Genomic DNA, 21,526 nt, shown 5'->3' with positions numbered 1-21,526 from the left:
CACTTTAGGAAGATTGCTGAAAATGTAGAGACTCTTCCAGTATCCATTCCCCAGTTATAGAGCTGCTGGATCCCAGTGGGTCCAGCATGCAGACCACAGGACCCACTTCTCCTCGGGTATTTTAGTGTAACTGAAGTTCGAAATATTCCGGAACTAGTAATGTATAAACCAAAACCATAAACTAAATGTTAGCAGAATATTGCCATATTACTAAGAAACCAGTAGGAAACTTGTGAAACTAAAGAATCCAAATGCTTGCAATAGTTTCTCTAAGATGCATCAATGTAATGTAGATGACCAAGGAAATAAGCGCTGTGGGGAGACAGGGGCACACTATGGTTTTCATAGCAAATTTAATTTTGGTCTAGACTAATAAAGCAAATGGTTCCCAACTCTGATCTTTCTGATGCTGTTTGAAATTCAGCACATCCGGGTAGAAATGCTTTGCCGGTCCTGCGTCAGTAATACACTGTTCCAAGGAAAGGAAAACTGTCCGAAAATTTAGTTAGAAAACAGGATTTTTTAGCAGTTGGAATGTAACTTACAAATTTGAAAATGGATCAGGACTCTACTAGCTAGTGGATTCCTGCTCTTAAATTACTATTAAGTGGTTAAAGTCCAAGGTGACTGATCATTGTCTGATATAAAGAATGCCTCTCACAGCACTGCCATCCATACTGCTTTAGCACTCCATTACTGGCAGTAGGGGCATTGTGTTCAGCTGTATATCAGAGGGGCATTCCCTTTCTGAATTCACTAGTTTGAAGCATGATCAAATCTGGATCTGTTTGCTTTGGAGAAGTTTCAGCTTCACAGCTAGAGTTAAGGACAAGAAATGCATTTTCACTGCATTAATAATGGTGGTTGCAGAGAAGCAGGTTAGACCAAATAATGTTGTAATCTCCTGCCTCCTTATGTCAACAGATACTTTCCATGCTTGATTTCAGTTCGGAGTTGAATCTCTTAAAAGATGCATGAAATAAAACCTTTGGAAACAATATTGGAGTCCTTGGACTCAGGAAAATTAAATGTGAGGTTGATTAATATACAAAATTCCAGCCGACTGTTTCCGCAAATCTCTAAATCAATAAATAAATGGATAACAGGGATAAGTGAATAATTCCATGAATGGGGGATTTTTTGTTTCCGTTAGCGACCTTTGGTGATAGTGTAAAGATTTCAAAGTTTGGTTATCCTGAATTTACTAATTAAAATGCAGAGCCAGGATATTTTGTGTTATGTCAATGTAACATCAGATTTGCGAGATGCGGAATGTGTTGTTTTAGTTGGGAAAACCTGAGACATGTCTGTGTCTTTGGTTAATATGAAGAAATATGTGGTAAATACAGTTCAAATGGATTGATATAAGAAAATGGTTAGGCACGTTAGACATCTTGCCTCATATTTTCTGAAGCCTTCAGTTTGAGTAATGCTTGGAATATCAAACTTGTGAATTCAGGGAATTAAAAACCAGAGGTAACTTGGTCAAGTAGACCGGTTTACTAGGTGGCACTACTCCTTGTGTGAAATACTTTATAATTATGCAGAATTTGATTTGACTGTGCAGAATTAGATTATTTAATTTTATGGGGTAGTAGTTTAGGTGAAGGTAAAGCTATGTGTTTCTGGAATTCAGATTTTCTCTAGTTCAGGCTGAAATGCCTGTTTTATGACTTCTCTTTGCAATTCTCTCTCCAAGGATCTATCTTCGCCTCCTACCAGTGAACTTAAATTATTTTTTAACAAAGTTGAACTGCAGAACAAAAAAAAAAAAAAAAAAAAAAAAAAAAATTAAATATTGAATTGGGGTTTATTAAAGAAATAATTGGTTATGATAAATATGGATTGGATTTATATTCAGAATATTCTAATTTTTTGTATTTGACTTCAGGGGCATATAAGCATGTGCTTTAGCTTAAGTCTGTTGTAGTGATATAGAAAAAATCTGAAGTTTTTATGTTTTGGGTAGTTTTTGTTGTTGTTTTTGTTTTTTTAACACTGTGTTTCCTAAACTGTGTTTGTTTTTATTTGCTTGCAGGATCGTACAAGGACTTTCGACATGCATTCACTGGAGAATTCACTAATTGACATAATGAGAGCTGAAAATGATTCACTGAAAGGTAAATTTAGCAAGAGACTATTTCCTGCAGTAAATAATTGGGAAGACATGCTTACTTAGGATAAGAAACTTCAGTTTTGGTTAGGAAAAATAAAGTTATAATGTGCACCAAGTGCATGTGGGTCAGCTCGGATAGGCCTCCTTTTTGCAGTTGTCCCTAGATGAAGCGATTGCAGCACATGAGCACTGGAGTGTGTTTTGTCTTTATGTAAAACAATGCGAAACACAAACATAAGCTGATCTTTTGTGTAAGTTGCCAGTGTTGTTTTTAATAGATACAATGTGTGCAGCCTGTAAAAATGATCAGCTTCAGGATCTTAAGCAGATCAGCGAGACATAACTTTCTGCTTTGTAGTGCTTTCTTGCTTGAAGTCATAGTTCTTTCAGTCCTGGGGAAGAGTGAGTTTTAAGTACGTTATTTTGAGAACGCCGAGCATTTCTGACTTTTTAATCCCTTTGCCTTTCTTTTCATTTTTGCCACCTTGAATTCAGAATTCTTTTTGACATTGGGAAAGAAAGGGGGGTGTGTTAAACTGACTTGCAGTTGTGACTTACCTTTTTTTTTTTAGCAAAGGTAGTATTTCTTTGAAAATACCTCAACTTACAAAATACTCAAAGTAATGTCTACATCCTTATCTAAACCTGAGTAGAAACTACTTACGGGTTAAAATTCAGAAGTTTGGTTTCTTATTCTGTAAAATGAGGAATCTACATCAGTTTGAGGGTTAATTGTGTAAGTGAAAGTAGTCAAACTCTTATTTCTACTCATTTGTACTCCAGTGATTCAGTTTTGTTACCAGTCATGAGACCACTAAAAAACAAAGCTGGACTTGTGGTTTCTGAAAGTAAATTTCTTTTGATGTCAAGGCCTGTGGTGTTAATGAAATCTGGCATGTTCTAATAGTGGCTCTTACTCAGAAGACTGACCTTTGATTAATTGGCAATAACTTGTTTGTTGCATTCTCTTTGGTCTGAAATGCAGTTTGTGTTTCACATCCCCAGTACTGTGCAGTAATACAGGGTTGATTATTAATCCAGTATGAGAAATACCAAGAAATACTTTGCTATGGAAATGACAAGGGGAGCTCAATGTGTACAGAAAGCAATGCTGGATGAACTAAAAATTAAAAAAAATAAAATAAAATCCCTATTTATGTGGTTGGGGTCAGGCTTTCATTAATGACAAGTAGTAAAGGCTTTTGTCTGTTTTATGTTCTGCCTGGAAATGGCATTATCCTATGCCCCAGCACTGTGCACTGAACCAAAAGTCAGGTGCCCTTCCTTGACTGCAGCACCTGGGATTTGCTCTGACACCTTCTGTTCAACTGTCGGACAGGCCCAACCAAGGTTTTAGCTACTCAAATCTAGCAAGGTAGCAACCCAAGGTGACAAATAAAATCTCCCTTAAAATTTGAATTTAACAAAGTCAGATTGATACGTATCTATATTCAGCACCTAAACCAGGGTAGTGTGATTTTTAGATTAAATGCTTTGAAAAGATTCTTTGCAATTTCAATCTTTTATTTTTTTGAGTGCTTTCAGTGTTTTAAGGATGATGGAGTAAGTGTATCAGCAAAGAACACATAGTTCTGATAGACGTTAATTTCCTGCTTGAGCTTGGTTGTTAATCCCCTCTGCAGAGTCATCTGTGCTTTGTCTCGGGTTTTGTGGGCATTGCGTCGTACTGATGGGAACACAGTGATACCAGTCTGGTTTTGTTATTGGTATTATTTCTTGAGTTCTTTACACATCTTTCTGTTTCATGCTTAGTTGTTATAAAACACTAAGATGAAAAATTTAAGTGCCTACGTGAAGTACTTCATTGTTGAGAAGTCTTTTCATTTTTCGAGGGTCTCCTCAGCAAAAGCATTAAGTTTGCTTGTGGTGAAACATGCAGTACACTGAATTGGACTGCTGCTTATCTGGCATAGCAGACTTAATGCAGTAATGTATTTGCTGTAATGCAGTTAGGAATGGATCTTTATTCAAGCTCTCATCTCCTGTGTTGTGGTAATGCTGCAGTGATCCTCTGTAGGTAAGGCAGGATTTGAAAGGAGAAGAAATACCTTTAGTTAAACCAACTGATACAGCTGGGAAAAAAATTGAAACTTGCTGGTACAAAACGTATTTCAAGTCACGTCTGAAGAAGGGCTCGTGTGACCACAAACCTTTTGGTGTTGCCTTTTTTTCCCATCAACATCAGTTGGTGTAAGATTATATCTTAACAGATTCTGTCTATTCTGTTTTCTCTCTTTGTCTTGCATCACCTTTATTTAAACTGATTGAAAGGAATCTTTTGAAACTTTTGATCTAAAACTCTTAAAATATCACAAATTATGACTGTCAGTTCAAAATCTTACTTTCCATTTCAAACACCTGCAGTTAGATAAGCAGATTCATATGAAGTTTTTTGTTCTGTGTTTTAACTAGGTTAATCTGTGCATATAATGCTTTTAAACTGAAGTTGGCTACTCTCATAAGGGAAAAGCTGCTGGGTTTGAGACTTTAAAAATAGCCTGGGCAAGACACTAATAAAGCATGCTGTAGAGAGCAATCTCAGAATGGCATGGAAATAATTTAGATGATCTAATAGGTCTCACTGCTATCTTCCAAGTCCTTGAGAGGCTTTAATATTGACTTAATATGAGTTTAGTATATAGCACTAACACCATCCCTTTTGTGCTGTAGTGGACTTCAAGAGAAAAAGGTACTGTGTTAAAATACACCTTCAAAACAAGAGTGTGGACAAGGTCACAGTTTGAAATCCGCTGGCTTTTAGACCTTTAAAGAAATCATTTTTATCTTTAATTGCTATGTTCAGAGTAGCAGGTTTGGGATAATGTAAAAATTATAAGTAGAAATTCTTAAAAATTCCATTCACAGTGTGTACCTCTTGACTGAGGTGATTAGCTGTCCTGGCCTTGGGTTTATTTAGGAGCCTAATAATTATGGTCTTGTGTTATCTTGCTATATGAAATAGTGTTTCCTGCTTGAGGTTCGAAGATAAATATTAATTACCATTGATGTACTATACTCAATATTACCATTTAGCACTTATGATAGGTGTTTTACCATTTTTTCCTCGTTCTAATGTATATTTTTACCCCTGCGCGAATCCTTTTCCTTTGCGGAGCAGCTGCCATTTCAATATGTTATTTTTATCCACACGAGCAAGTGTGCTGCATTCTGCATAGCCAATGACAATCTGCAGAAGCCCTTCCCTGGAGACTAATTGCATCTTCTTCACAATGTATTCGGCCTTCGTGAGCTGAGCCCGGGATCCAGAGACTGATTTTTGAATCTGGGTCTTCCAGATGGCAATTTGAGCATTACTTTAATAGTAGTAGGTTGGCTAAATATTTCCTTGTTAAATGACACTGAAATGTCTTTAAATACTTTATGGCAGCAGACTGCTTTATTACTGAAATATCCTATAGTTCAGTTCAGGATATAAGGTTGTTGCCTGGAAATTGTGCAAAATGAAATGGATTGAACCAGACCAGCAAATCCGCTTCTAGCACTGCGAAGCGCTCTAAAATTGGGGTGTGAATAGCTCAGTATCTGTCTGAAAGCTGTGTGGTGAAAAATGAGGCTAAGGATTCTCATGCACAAAAAGAGAGGCTTTAGAGGTAGCGTAAGGTCAGAATATACATGCAGACACTGGTAGAGCAAGCCAAACAGCAGCTCTACATTTTAGAGATGAGAAAGCCAGAACGATGAGAACTGACACCCTTCAGGATTTTTCTGAGTGACATGACATCTACCTAACTGTATATTTTAAGCAATCATCAGCCCCTTCATGTTGATTTTGAAAGCTATTTCAGATGTGAAGAAAGTAGGTGAGGATTCCACAATGAACCTTATGAAGTGTTCTTTGATCAAAGGGATGAAAACTGTTTTGACGGCATTTTCAGAGTATTGGGGAAGAAAGTGAACTAGTTGTTTCTTTTCTTGTTCTATGGATTATGCAACATGTTTGTATTAATTGAGTAAAATAGGCCATTTGGTTTCCTAAATGACCCAGAAAATCAGTGAGACTGGTGAGAATATGGCCCAATTTTTTCCAGGGTTCTCAATAACAAAGGCTACGATTCTATTTAGGTAAATGGTCCTCTATGTTCGCACAGAACAAACTGAGCTATTTTACAAGTTAAAACAATACATTTTGAGGTTCTGTTTTGTTTCCAAACCATCTTTATGTTTTCATAGCAATGAGGAAAGCTTTAAGTTGGCAGCTGAGATGAATGTTTCTTCCCTACGGTTGTTCTGTGCGAAGAGGTACGCCATCTGTTTATTGAGTCCTGCAAGGCAGAGGCCTCTGGCAGATCTGTGCATCCACGGCCCGACGCTGCAGGTGTCTTTATGGCCTCTGCTGCCCCTTGTATGGGAGCGGGTTCCACACAGGACCTGTGGTGGCCTCACCTCAGACCACGCAAACAGAATCACAGTTGGTCTCGTTTGTGTGCCTTGCCTCAACAGTCTTAGCTAAGGATTACTCACCTGCAACTTGGACATATCCACCTTACTGTAAAATGTGCAGAAACTTTCACTCGACGGCACTGAACGCCAACAGGGTTTGCTGCAATTGTCTTTGGGATGACTTACTGGATCAGGTGTTTCTTGCTCAGGGTCTTGCTGAATTTTGCTGGCTACATTAGTAACCAGGAAAGGCTAATGGGATTTTCAGGCTGGAGTGCATATGAATGAAGAGTAAAACCAATTGTAGCATTATCTCAGAGTGCTGCTGAACTGGATCTGGAAGCAATAGCTTCCAACCCTTGCTAACGGGGCTGTGATAGGGGAAAGAATCTGGGTGAGTTTTATTTGTAATCAGCAGCTCCCAACTGTGTAATAATCCACTTTCAGTTGGGTTAGAATGGAAACTCTAGCATTGCTATTAAATAGGGGTGTGCTTTCTTTCCACATATACCAAATACTCATAATTTGGGGGCAATATTTTCATTTTTAAGTCTTTTGCTATGCTTTTTTTTTCCAGTTCCTCTGCTGGTAGCTGAAGTGTATGTTGATTTAGGCCAGCCTTTCCAATGATGGGACTTTACCAGAGCCTTCACTTACAAACACCCAGCGAGGCGGTAGGGAGGTGAAATCCCCAGGGCATCCAGAATTAGCAGAAATCTTCCATTAGTAAATATCGAGGTCAGGCCATAGACTGGCCTCTAACCTTGCGCAGCAGCGGTCACGATGTCCGTAAGGCTCTGGTTTTATATTTGCTGCCTATTCCCAATCTTCCAACGGTCTCATTTACGAGGTTTGTTTTTGTGCCCTGAACCAAATGCCCCTCTGTAAGAGAGGCTGAATCTGGTGGGATTTAGGAAGGGAAAACTTGATTTGGGAGGCAGAGCAGTGCCTCAAGCTGCCAACTCTGGTCAGGCTGTGGGCCCAGAGGTGGCCCTTAGCAGGACCCAAGGTTTAGCGGTCGTTCTATGGGCTGGGGGCTGCCACCGGCTGGGGCCTGGATGGCTTCTGGCAGCCCCCTTCTGACAGCCCCCTTTTGCCAGCCCCCTTCTGGAGGATTCCTGAGGTGGCCGAGTCCTGGGTCAGTAAGGGGAGTGGGTTGGGGGGCACCGGGTGCTTCGGCCCCTCTGCTGAAGTGTTGAAATGGCGCTTGAGTGGGAGCAGGCATTGGGTTTGGTGTCTGCAGTGAGCCAACGGGGCAGTGCCTGTAGGGTTTCTAATTTATGGTACTCTGAAATTGGCAGCGTTGAGGCTGATGGAAATGCAACCACAGCCTGCCCTTCCCTTGGCAGCCCCGTGCAGGTGTTGCAGCCTGCCCCAAGGCTGCACCGTGTCATCGGGGTCAAGGTGTTTGGGATTTTGCCTTGATTATTCCTTGGTTCTGGCACCTTAATTCTCTGCTATCAACGGCAAAAAGCCAAGCACCATTCTATTCTTCCTGAAAATACTGTACATTGCCTAATAAATAATTTACACCATATCCATGTGCCATGATGCCTATGATTTAAGGGATAAAGCAGTAGGCAGGTTACTGCTGCTTTCCTTTCTGCCTGCTATGAATCTTCATCCTACTGTGAACACTGCAAAAATCCCAGGACAGGGACGCAGTATTTAAGATGTTATAATAAATGGCTTTGCAGTCATCCAGAATTATTTGGGAAATGTACTGAAATGTGCTGGATTATTATTTGTTTTCAATTACAGAACATAACTGTTGGAAGAGGTGAATTACTGTTTATAATAAATTAATTCCCCTGGATTTATTGACACTCTCAATTGTGTGTATCTCAAAAGTCGTATGTAGCTTATGGTGCTGCTCAGAGCTCGGGGATTTTTTCAGAATTTATTTGCTAGTGATAACATCTGCATTTCTACAGAAGTATAGATCTTGATGATGCAGGTGGCAAAGAATTAGATGTTTATACATCAGTCCTTCAGGATTTCAAGGTAAGGTATTAATTCAGCTAAGCGAAAGTAACACCTCGATTTCTGCTGTCAAAAAGTGAGGCATTGAGCAATGAGCTAGAGGGTATTAATGTAACCACCCTTTGAGGCCAGGAAATTCCTTCCCCTGCCACCACAGAGCAGTACAAATATCCCAGGGTTTTCTGATCCTGGTCCAGCTTTGAAATCAATGTGAAGATTCCTGTTAACTTTCATTAGAGTATGAGGCCTATGTTGTTTTTATCCAATCTTGAAAAACATTTCTCATAGGCCCCTTGCCATGCCATCCCACCTCTGGGGTCTGCATGGAAAATTAAACACCTTTCATATTCCTTAAGCAAGATGTTTCCTAGAAATGTATGTCCTGCAAGTAGTGGGGCAGTTACTGATTTTTAAAACACTACAAAACGTCAAAAATATTGCCAAAAGTTACAATATCTAAATCAGTGATTTCATCTTGAAAAGCGTTAAAGCCAACAGAGTTGTGCTGAATACCATATCAGCAGCCTTGCTAATCTGAGTAAAATCTTTTCTAAGGTTTCCTTGGTTTCTTTTTTATATTTTTGTCATCTTTTAGAGTTTAATCTTCTGTCTTGTTCAATATTGCTGTCCAGCAAATGCTTTTTTTTTTTCTTTTTCATTTTGAATTCTTTGATAGTCTCTGGCCGTTCTGCATCATCTTCAGAGGAAGCCTTTAATTTGGAACTGTATTTCATGAGTAGTTTCTGTGCCTTGTTTTAGAAGACAGAGATCTCGCCCTGCCTCTCTCCCCAAACTGCTGCAACTACCTGTCTTTGGTCTTTTTGCTTTGTTCACTTTTTTTCCTTGATGTTGAATTGTTAGCTCTTGGAGTCCTTTGTTAGCCATGTTTTGCATACTCTCTACCATCATGTTTATCAAGTTAGAAATGGCATGAAAGGAGCAGAATGAAAAGCCCGATGTGCTTTTCCTAAATGTGAAGATAAAGAAGAAATGGGAGACATAATGAAAAGGGAGATGGGTTTTAAAGAAAGCAAGCAACAAATGAGGCATAAGTATAAATGGGAACAAGACGGTAACAGCACCACACTTCAATTTCTGTGGTCTGTTACATGCACTCTTCTAGAGAAGAAAGTCAGCTAACACCGGTTAGATATATGGTTGTCTTTTGGGACAGGCTCTTCTGAAAGTATCTTTGCTGTTACAGAAGATGATCAGAGCATGCGAGATCACTTGGATTACATGCTAAAGGCTTGCAAACTCTGTGAAACATTTTTATTTGCAAAGCAGCAAAATTTCTGTGATACAGCTTCTTCCTTGCAGCTACTAGTATGTCAGTGGTTTTCTGTTAGTGGTTTTCTGGCTAGGGTTCTGCATACCTGCAACAAATAAAATTTGGTTTCTTTGTCTTGAAAGCCTGGGTGATATATAATCATATATATATAATATAATGAAGGAGTTGATTCTTGAATACTTGAATACAGAAGACTTCAGCTTGCCTGAAATATTGGCTGCGATAGTGGGGTGTGCTTGTCTAGGAAGAGCAAATGAAAAGTGCACATACAAACAAGTACAGCATTTCACACATTTGGGACGTCTGGTTGTGTTTCTTAAGCATTCTGAAATGCTTTTTATTGGAGGATTAAAGAGGAAAAGGTAAAACTAAGTTTTAAATGTGTTTTATTTTTCTGGGAATAGAAATAGTGATTCAGATAAACCCATGCTTAACTTTTGTGTCTAGATTTTGCTTTTTGAAGAGATATTAAGAGCCCATAAGACTTATTTTTCACATTTTTGTTTGGAATTCAAAACAAATTATCTAATTCTTTTAGGATTTATATTGTGTGTCCTAAAACCACCAGCTGCTCTACCTAAAAAATAAATTCAAAATATTTCAATTAATTTTAGTAGCCTCCTAGGAATATCATAGTAAATCATGTAATCCAGAAGCATTTTTTCATAGTGGGCAGTCTCTGCATATACATGAATGACAATCCAGCAGACTGAAATCTGGTTACTTAAGATATTTTGAGAGACAATCGTGATGTATATAGATTTGTGTATTGTTTATTTACTTTAGTACTTAAGCATTAGGTATAACAGTAAGAACTTCTGGAGAGGGGAATCTGAAAATACATCTTACAGTAGATTTATCCTTACTTATCCTAATTTATTTATTATTTGTTGGAGCTGTGATGCTAGGAGGTTTGGGGTTTGCTTTCATTATATAAAACAGTTGGATTTTCAGATGAGTGGCTCAGTCATTTGCATATTTCTAGATAAGCAAGAGGTGAGTGTCCTCACAGGCACGCAGAGCCAAGTTCTTTCGCTTTTACTTTCTTAGGAATCCTGTAAACAGGGATCCCAGCTCTGCAGTCAGATTGCATATAGGTGGGAGAAAAGGATGAATTTGGCCTGTGGCATGTGGGGACACTTGTGGTAGACAAAGTATATATCATTATTCATAATAAATTAATTACTTTGAAGTTTTTTATAGTAATGTTACATAATAATATTTATCTTGGCACTTGTGTTAGTGCACAAATGGCTAGGGAGATGGAGTCAACTTTCTGAAAGCATTCTAAAAATGCCTTGGTTCTTCACATGTGATTTTAAATTGTCGTAATAAATAGTATTGCTGTCCAGTCCTGTATACCATATTGAATCTAGACGGAGGAAATAAAGTGCTGACACATTTCAAAATGCAGTTTTCTGTTAATTTTCCCATTAGGAGTGGGGAAGTGTGTAGTACAGGTTTTTTTTCAAATATATTCCTGGAAAAATCAGTGTCTTGTTTACACTGCTATTGTGAAAACAAAAACTGGGGAAATGGTTTGTTGCAGAGCCTTGAGCGTGCGTGATAGGGACTTGCTTGTGTTACCATTTCCTTATTGTTTGGGAGTGAAGTAAGAGGATGCTTAAAAAAGGAACAAAGCCGTCACGTTGCATTCCAGGCTGCCTTGTGATCATTCCTTCCACAGACAAAAATAAGTTGCTTTGAACTTCTTATTGTACTTAAGGAACTCTGGTTTTAAATCTTGCAGCATGTTAGCATATGCCAATGTAAATTGAGCTCTTGAGAGTCACATGCAGGAATTGCATTTCAAGTTATTCATTAAAGCCTGGGCATAATTCAGCCTGTTCTTTTACATAAATTGTTAGGCTGATGGTATAGGCAGATACCAGCATCTCTTGAGGGTATGCTATATATAAAGCATCCAGGAACAGTGCCTGTGAACCAAGACCACAAATGGAAGGTTTGTGAACTTTCTGCATCTTTTCCGTGTTTCGATAAATTCAGTAATAAGTTGTTAGAGGCTACCAATCATTTGTTATTGTCGCTTAGTAAATAAATCCTGCCTACCAATTTTTAGCATACGGCATCCTATTGTTTCCTTCCTGCTGTCAGAAAGCCCATCATTAGTATATATTTTGGGCCCTGCAGGAAGTCACATTTGAAGTAGTTCTGTAGCGGAGAACTTGATTTGCTCTTTACTGGCGAAGTTGTGGCATGCTTCTCCTTCTCCCAGCTGTAAACTCTACCTTTAACTTTTTATTTTTGAAACGAATACAGTAATAACTTACATGTTCAAAAGATAAATGCTGCCAATTATTTCATATCGTAAACGGGGAGAGGTAGCGAGGGAGAAGATTGGATGTTTTTGTAACTTCTTATCTATTCCCTGGAAGTCATACATGAATATAAAATAAAGCTTAGCGCCAGCAGCAGTAGGGCGGCTGTTTTTCTGAAATACACGTATAATTCAAACTAACATCCATTTTGCAGCAGGGGGTTCTGCCTCATGATTTGCTTTTCTGCTTTTGATTTTTTATCTCTGACCCTGCGGGGGTTCCTGGAGGGAAGGGAAGAAATACATTCAGATATGAGTGATATTTATGGGTTCCATCCGGATTGATCCCAGTGTAGTAGAATGGGAATTATGGAGAAATATCGGTACCTTATAGACAAAGTTGTAGCTACGTGCAGGGTTTAAAGCAAGTCTGTTTTGGAAAAGATGTCTCTGTGTTATTCCGTTTGGTGGCAAAAAAACTTCAAAGTTACCTTTGAAGCTTCTGTATTTTTGAGATGAGCGAGACTCGGTTTGTCACCTTTCATGAGGAGTTAAGTTGCTGTTGAAATGTGTGAAAGATCATCTTTTGAGGTTCAGCCCGCGTGGCACTGTGTTAGTCTGGCAGACTACCTGAGAGCATCAGCTCTAAAAGGATAATAATGGTGGTGGTTTTTAAAGCTCTCACACAAACCTAATCCTGGCATTTTAATAGTTACCTTTTTTTTTTTTTCTCTTTATTTTTTATTTTTTTTTCTGAACCACGTCTAGGACTTTCTCTCCCTGTTGCCCAGCCTGGGAATTAGCTTGAGCTTCTCCTGGAGGTGGATTTGCATGCGTGTTGGGCTGGGCTGGCTGCTGGGGAAGCCTCTCGTCCTGCCTGGTGCAGTGGCAGCGACTCCTGGTACCTCTGCAGCTTCTGTCCCAAATGTAACTGCACAGACCCCTCGGAAAGGTAGTTCTGCTTAGGGATGTTAAAGCCCCAGATGCTTGGAGTGTATGGGACAGGTCTTGGGAACAGTAGCTTTGACTCCAGTCTTTCTCAGCTTCTCCCCCTGCTGCCCTCCCCATTATTTGGTGCCTAAAGTTGCCTACAACCAACGCATTCAGTTATTATGCTGATACTCCGTGCTATGCAGCCAGGTGCTGCCTTTTTGCATCGTAAACCCAATCAATTCAACATTAGCACAGGTGAATCGTTACGATCAGAAGAGCCAGCACTAGAAGGTTTTATAGCTGGCTTCTCTTTAAGGTTTGGGAATAAACGGAATGTGTCCAGCTTTTGTGTGTTGGCTGTGTTTTGTGTCAGTGACCTGGAATTGAAAATGAAGGATTCTTGTCAGACTTGTATTCTAGTGCTACCAAACACCAGCGACTTCATTTCATTAGTGGTCTCGGCAGAAGTAATGGGTAAATATTTGTCTTCAAGCATCTGGTTTTACTTGAAATAAAGCGTAATACTTGCCTCTACCATAGTACTCTTGTTTTTCAGCATTTGCTTGGTCAGTTTGGATATAAAGTAAAGCTACATTTCTCATCGTGTTTTATATATATATATATTAAAATACATAGTGTCTTAAAAAGTAAATAACATTTTTTCTTCTATTTTTTTTTGGCATCTCTGCTGCTTAATTTTGCAGATCTGCATCCAAAGTGCTTTCTTGATTTTACAGTGCACCCAAATGTAATCTGCTTTTCTGTTTTCATGCTGACTTTGACCCTGCTATAAGTGTGACAGATATGCATTCTCCAGATAAATAGGGGTGTTTTAATTTTTCTAAGGTTATCTTAGGTAAAGAAAATACCGTTTGAATGTGTTTCATGCTTTGATGTTTAGTAGTGTTTGAAATCTACATCATTTGGAATCTCTCTTATGTCCCTTTTTAGTACCTTGCTTTTGACAAAAGTTTTTAGAACAGGGATCACATCTGACAATATGATAAAGATGTCTGTGACTGTAAGGTGCAAAGTTCTGATACCGAACAAATTCACTGTCAGCTTAGACTTGCTAAAAAAAAAAAAAAAAACAACTGCTCATTATATTCTGCATTGACAGAGCTTAGATCATGCATCCATCATCTGTTTTGTTCTACAGCCAACATAAACTATATCATGTCCTCTGGATGATTTGACAGAAGTGAGATTATGTGCTTGAACTGAGTAAAAATTTTTTGCTCATATGCATGTCTTATGTCATGGAAGCATGGCCTAATTATTTTTTCCTTAACGTTGTAGAACTAAAATCAAGGACTGCATAACAAGCAGTACTTTTACTTGACTTGACAGTCATGCAACACTTTATGACTCTATCCACTTTCTGTTGAACTGTGATCAACCCCGGCTGCCCACAGGGAGTAGTAGGGAAAAAAGATAATAAACTACCCTAGCTTGTATTTAACGGTCTTGTTCGTAGCACTGTCAAGCTTGCTACAATTTCAAAATATAGTTCAGTACAGAATGTTTTAGAAATAAGTCTGTGCTGTCGAAATGTCAAAAACGATACAGGCATAATTTAGCTTTGAGCATTCAGTTGGGCTGCTCATTCCAGGGTATTGTTATGTTTATTAATACTAATTAGGGATGCTTTGTTTGGATGCTTGCTTGGTTCTCATGGTCGTGGTGTGGCCTTAGCAAGTTGGGATGAGACACAAGATCCAGAGCCTCCTGCTTGCTGATCCCTTTGCTTGAAGCAGTCTGCCTCCTGAGCTGGCCTTTTTGTGTAAATCCTGCACAATTAATGGAACAAAATCCACCTGCAAGGGCTCCCAATCTGCAGGGTGGAAGGCAGCTAGAGCCTGTAGAGCAGTAGGTGCTCAGCCTGGGCACACATGTTGCAGGACAAGCTTGTAGTAAGTTTGGGGTTCAAGTGACTTAGGGCTCCTGCATGCATCCATGCTTCCTCAGCAGGATGTCTTTGCCACCAGGAATGCTGTACTTCATGCAGAATTGCACCTCTGGTTACTCACAACATGCTGGCAGTCTTGCTGGTGCTTCCTATAGAGAGAAAAAGCTGAACACATTTATTCAGCACATTTGTTAGGTACAAAAAATTGTTATTTTAAGAGAGACGGAGAGGGAGATGGTCAGGAACCCATGAAGCGTCTCAGGTGAAGAGACAAAAATTTGAGAGGGTTGCTTATTCATTAAGTTTTTTATATAAAAGGCTGTAGAAGCAACAGATTTTTGCAAAAATATCAGAGGCTTTTTTCTTAGAAGAAAGAAAGAAGTGTGGCAAGGAGTGCTGAGGTGGCAGAATATATGTAGCAGCTGCTAATAGCATTTCAGATTTGAGACTGATTTTACTCCATAGGTTATTAATAAACAGTTGAACTAGTTGCATAAACACTTTATCTTTTTTAGGTTTATAAAGTAATTCTTGCTCAAATATCCTGTGAGTTTAATAAATCTGTCATAGACCCTTGATGCATTTATCTGAAATGCTAAAGAAATTGAGAAAAAAGATAGATTTGAGGAATCCAGCATTGCAGTTGTCTCATTTCTCAGCATGGGATGCTGAACATTAAATCTTTTTCTCCTGTTGGTAAAGTTACCTTAAGGCTTCATTTGTGTTGCAGCTAGCTGGGGTAAGATGTCTCTTAATATGCAATTATGAAAGCCAGAAACAGAACTGGTAAATCACAGTTAGCTGCCTCCCTGCGCTGCCAAGAGAGCATTCTTTTCTTTCAGTGCTGTATTACATTGTGCAAAATTAGTGGCATGTGATGAGCTCTCAATTCAATGAGCAGGGAAAGTTTGTATCTGTCGTGCACTGGGGTAGTTTGTAAGCTGTGGCTCCTGAGAGATGCTTTGAAATGTCAGATGTTGGGATTTGTGGGCTAGATGAAGCAAATGCAGAAAATAAGGAAATTAAGAAAAACAAAACAAAACAAAAATGTTAGTACTTAGTTCTCAAAATCTCTTCAGTAGTATTTGGCACTGGAAATACTTCATAGCTGGTGAAGAGCTTTTTTTTTTTTTGTTTTCCATGCTGGGAAAGGAGAACAAAATCCTATTGTCTCGAGTGACACAGGTGGCAAAGCAGCGAGGAGCCCGCTGACCTAAATTGTGGTCACAGATCCGCAGCGAGAATCGCGGCTGTGCCGAATGCTTTGCTGCCAAGAGTGGGTGTTCCAAGTGAGGGAGATGTGCGGTTTTGTTAGTAATTTAGAAACCACAGGCAAGATTTTTATGGCTTTATGGGCAGGGCTGTTTTTGAAAGTGCTTGACGTTTTCTAAAACGTGCAAATGCTTCTGAGCTCTGTCAGAAAAGCTGGAAGGTTGCTGATTGCTTTCCACGAAAGACGAGTTTCTTCAAACTTTCTACTTTGAGGACTGAATGAATGTCTTGGATCCCTAAATTAGAAATTACTGTGGAAAAACTATGCTTGTAAAGCCCTTAAAACTTCCCCACGAAGCTAGTATCTGTGTGAACACTCGAGGGTATGCTCCAGTCTGAAGACTAAGGCTTCGTTATTTTTGATTCTTGATGTTAATTGCGAGCTTATCAGCAAGACATCAGAGACGTAAATGATCTTACAGATGCTAAATAATCATGAAGTAAATTAGATTGATATGATTTTTATTTTGAAAGAGGAAACTGCTCGTGTTTTGTTGTGGTTTACAAATATTTAAATGCTTAAACTAATTGTCAGCCTCAATTTTGAATGAGGAAGCAAAATAAAATGTGCGATGTGCTCAGAGTTGCTCGTAGTACTTGCCAGCAGAATCCAAGTTCTGAAAACAGTTGGCCTCCTTTCAGATATGGATTTTAATGAGATTGAAACAGAAAGAATGTGCAAGTTTGATTACAAAGTTTAACCATGCTCTGACAACAGGTACTGGAAGCCAGCACAGAAAAAATGCTGTATTTACTGGTGGTAGAATTGATTTGTTTTGGAAAATGAAAAGTAGGAAGCAGTGGGGAGCTGTTGCATAATTCCAGTGAAGTACGAAGTTAGTAGGAGAGATTCTGTACCAGGCTCTTGTACCAGGCTGCGGGAGGTCTGACAGGCAGCTTTAGTGGCCCGGACGTTTTTGCCTTGACTTTAGGTTTTTCAGCTGCCAGTAATAATTTCAGCCAAGGATTCAGTGGGTTGTACAAAACATTTGTTGCAACCTACTTTCAAAACAGAAATAAACACAATTGTCTTCCACGTTCCTTGTGTCAGGGCTTTTCCTGGAGTTCAGATGAAGATCAGTGTTAGACTATGCTTGATCTTGGCCAGGCACGGAGCATGGGGCGTTGCAGGATGAATGTCAGCAGACCTGGTGCATAAGGAAAGATCAGTTTACTTACATCCAGCACAGGAGGAAGGAATAGATACTACAAGAAATGTGCAAATTGAGAACTAAAATTGTTTTCAGAAAGTCTCCTTGAGTATATTTTGTCAGCTTCAAATCAACATGCTTCACCAAGAAGTAAGAGAGGTGGTGCAAGGAAGGCATGGTATTATGGGTGGGATGGGAGGCCAGCTTGTGAGCACCATCTGAAATGACCAGGCTTGAGAATCACTGAGTTAGTATAAAACGAGGTCTTTTGGTCCTTATAACAATGTTTGATAGGCTGTTTTCTTTCTCATTTAACATGCAGCAAGGACATATGGGAGAAGGCGAGGTAACAATATTCCTATTTAATTTTCTAATGTTGACAATGTCTCATGGGAGAAAAACATTAAGTTGTTACTAGAAGGCAAACTCCAAAATATAAGATTATAAACCATCAGTTTCACATACGTTTATGTAGTTTGCATGCCGTAAATAAACATTTTTACTGAATTAGGCAGTACTCCACAGCAGTGCTATGGGGGCTGAAATGATCACAGTCCTTTCAGTGGACATCATCCATATGATTTGTTACACTGCAGAGCTATGTTGCTGTTTGTGTGTATGCTATGAATGCTGGAGAAGCTTATTTTGGTTCTTTGGGTGCTGATGGTTTTCTCGACACAGCATAGACTATAGCAAATATTTGTCCTGGCCTGTTAGCTTGAAGAACCAGATGCTGCAAGCATGCACGTTGAGTTATCTCACAGCAGTGGGAATGCTAATGAACCTAAAAAAAGATATGTTTAGGTATGGAGAACTGCTCCCTTCCAACAATGCCTGCAGGACTGGGGTCTTAAGAGATGAAACAAATGGCATATGCATCAGTTCATTAGGGGAAAACAAAATAGCATTGAAGTCTATATTCCAACATCGTTATCATAATCCAAAGCCTGGTTTGCCTAGTTGCACAAGTAGGCCTTATAGATGACTGCTATTTTAATCAAAGGTGTAAAAAGATTCCTGAAATTTCCAATAAAGAAAGCTGACTAAGTCTTTCATATTTTTATTCGTATAAATTCTGTGGACTGTTGATTTTATTTTATTTTTGCTTTCAACCTGTGAGCTGTTTGATTTTTGCATGGAAAATGTCTGGATATTGGAACCGGTCAAATTTTCAGTTTTCAAGATGTTTTTTCATTTTAAAAAATGAAGTACATGATAGTAATTTATTTTCAAAGAAAGGAAACAGAGCAGTATAAATTAACCTTAGTGTAATACACTACTGTGATAGATTGTAATGAACTCTGAAAAAGCAGACATACCATAGCATAGCATAGGCTATGTAAGAAAATCTACCCTAAAACTTGTAGCACACCTCATTTATTGCTTACTTGATGTATATTTATTCCTAAAAAGCTCATTAAATGAGTAAAAATCTGTTCAATTTGTTGTCCAGCTATTGAATAGTGTAACTAAAGAGAGAATTCATGGATGAGATCAGTTTGTGTGCTCTATTTATGATATTACATAGTTGCATTTATAAATTAGAGTATCTTATTAAAAGGTAATATTATTAATGAAATCTATGATAAAGGATTATCACAGAAGAATATTGGAGGGGAAGCATGCTTACAACATTTTCTGTTAGAGTGAGTCCATTAACGAAACTCTTTTGTAACATCTGAGTAAACTTCCTTCTTGGAATGGCACAGTATTGCCTAGCTTTCAGTCTTCACTTGTGGTAAATTACACTGGCCCTTCCTGTTCTTATCAGGATATTTTAGTTATTTACAAGTGGGTGGCTTAGGATATGTTTTGTTATCAGGTGATTTACATGTGTAATATATCTAGCTGGTAGAAGTCTTGTTTTCCCATCTGCACCATGAAATTTTATCTGTTCCTTGTAAGAAGCTGTCCATTGGGAAATGATATATATGGCTTAGGTTTTAGTGTCTGCTAGTGGGAAACTCCCTAAAAAGGGCTTATATTCTCTTCTGTTTTGAAATCTTTTTAAAAGGAATCTAATTCGGAATGTGGAATTCATGGAAAATAGTCCATCTGAGCATCCATTCCAAATACCTTTTTGTTTCAAATTTTCATTAGTTATAGTGCAGTTATGAAGAAGGTAGTGACCTTTTTCTCTGAAATAGTACATTTGAGTTACTAAATGATACTGAAATCTAGAAGGGTCATGTAAAATTGAGAACATAACTGCTCATTAAAAGGGAAGATTGCAAACAGTTCTATTGCGAATGCAGCAACTAGTGCATATTTATTTTTTTTATTCAAACAGTGTGTGCTTTGTTCTGTTAGTATGTTTGTTTTCTTTCTTTTTTCTTTAACCTCCCCCTATTCAGGTCAGTCTTCACTGTTTCCAATGGAAGATGGGTTCTTGGATGATGGACGTGGGGATCAGACTCTTCACAGTGGTTTAGGATCACCTCACTGCTTCTCCCATCAGAATGGAGAGAGAGTGGAACGGTATTCCCGTAAAGTCTTTGTTGGCGGACTGCCACCAGATATTGATGAAGGTATGCTCAGAAAGTCTTATTCAGAAAAGCTCCTTTTGGCTTAATGACAAAAATGTGGTGTGAAAACTTTTGTCTGTTAACTACTGAATGATTGTTTTTCGAACTCTACAGAAAAGCTTTGATGTGTAAATGGATCTTTGTATACCACCACTTTCAGTTCATGGCAAATGTGAGATAATTCAAACTAGTTTTAGCTATAGCAGTGTTTTGCTGCTGAAGAACAAAAGTACATGTTATCACACATTTATCTGACTTTTACAGTATAAATGTTACAAGGAGGAGGTGCAAAAGTAAACAAGTAAATATCTCCTGTTGAAACTCACAAATACATTGCAAACATTTTATAGTGACCAGAAGCTATTAGTAGGAAAAGTATCGCTAGTAGATTTATAAAGTTTATACAAACCAGTAATTCATGTTTGTAGGTTTATGTGTAGTTTCTTAGATGTGATTTTTAGCAGTGATCACATCCTGTGTCAGTTTCTAATGGATGCATGATGAAGGCCACATTTATGAAGCTTCTTTTCACCAGAAAGTTCTGTATTTTTTATCTGTCAAGTATGGTGGGATAATGGTTAAAAGAACTACAACAACTGTAAATCTGCAAAGCTGCTTTTCCTTAATTACAGAATTGTTTTAATACCCACTTTTTACATCAGGGAGAGTGACTGTGATACGCTGCAGCGTATATTCCTGCAACATGACAGCCTGACTTTCATGTCAAGCATAAGCATTACTTTTATGCTGTTTACCATAGTTTATGCTTTCAGCACTTAAAAGGTCAAATATAACACAGTGTTTACAAGATGGAAAATCTTATTACATTTTTTGGGTGGTGGTGGTTGTTTTTGTTTATCACCTTTGTTCTTTCAAAAGCAGATGAGCACAAGAGTAGTTTTGTCTGTGCGGACCCTAGTTATTGAAATTTAAGACTTAATAAACTTCATAAACATTGAAACATAAGACTTCATTATAACATTGCTAAACCTGTGCTAGGAGGGTAGCTTGAATTTTTCAGAGTTGCTTCTGTCAGCACTTTTGTTAAATGCACAAGTGCGAATCACTTACATGTATAATGGCTATGTAATAAGGTTTTTCTGAAAGTATTTCTAGAAAGCATTTTATGTATGTGTTTTACCATGAAATTTGTTTAAAGAGCTGTTCTAAATGAAGGGTTATGTTCAGAGGTGTGTAGTAAGTATTGTTTTCCTTGGTTTAGATCCTCATCAGCGTGTAACCTTGACACACCGCCACTGCTGGGTACATTCCTGATGATCTGTAGTGCACAAAGTGGCTGTCAGTACAGTGGCTTGTCAGTTGCTGTTTCATTAGCAATGTCGTCAGAGAGTGTAAACAGACTGAGAAGAACATAACCAGTAGCGCTTTCTCAAATTTCGATCTCAGAGTCAGAGGATGGAAAAATTCTTGAAATTGTTTATTGGGAACCCCCATTGGAGAAGGCCCTTGTAGTACCTGAAGCAGAACGCAGCTAAGCAGTGTTCAATTTAGGTGATGCTACAGCAAGGGGAAGTTTGTTCATTTTGTTTCCATATTTAATGAAAAATTCCTGTTAGGAGAACTTTTAACTAGTGGTGGTTGAAATGTTTTTGTGGAGAAGGGCATAATCACTTAATTTCAACAAG

General features: G+C 38.5%; 1 protein-coding gene across 3 annotated transcripts in view; it reads left to right on the top strand.

Annotated features, from left to right (window-relative positions):
- Positions 1-21,526, top strand: part of CPEB4 (cytoplasmic polyadenylation element binding protein 4) — a 43,445-nt gene that overhangs the window by 11,049 nt on the left and 10,870 nt on the right. For 2 of the 3 annotated variants that reach the window (XM_068698586.1, XM_068698585.1), the window contains 3 exons: positions 2,039-2,120; positions 17,678-17,701; positions 19,710-19,883. In XM_068698586.1, the coding sequence (XP_068554687.1) occupies positions 2,039-2,120; positions 17,678-17,701; positions 19,710-19,883 (280 nt within the window). The remainder of the gene's footprint in view (positions 1-2,038; positions 2,121-17,677; positions 17,702-19,709; positions 19,884-21,526) is intronic. The other variant, XM_068698587.1, reaches the window with a different exon arrangement.

This window comes from Anas acuta, chromosome 14, assembly GCF_963932015.1.
Source record: "Anas acuta chromosome 14, bAnaAcu1.1, whole genome shotgun sequence".
NCBI lineage: Eukaryota > Metazoa > Chordata > Aves > Anseriformes > Anatidae > Anas > Anas acuta.
This window is presented reverse-complemented; position numbering and strand designations above follow the sequence as displayed.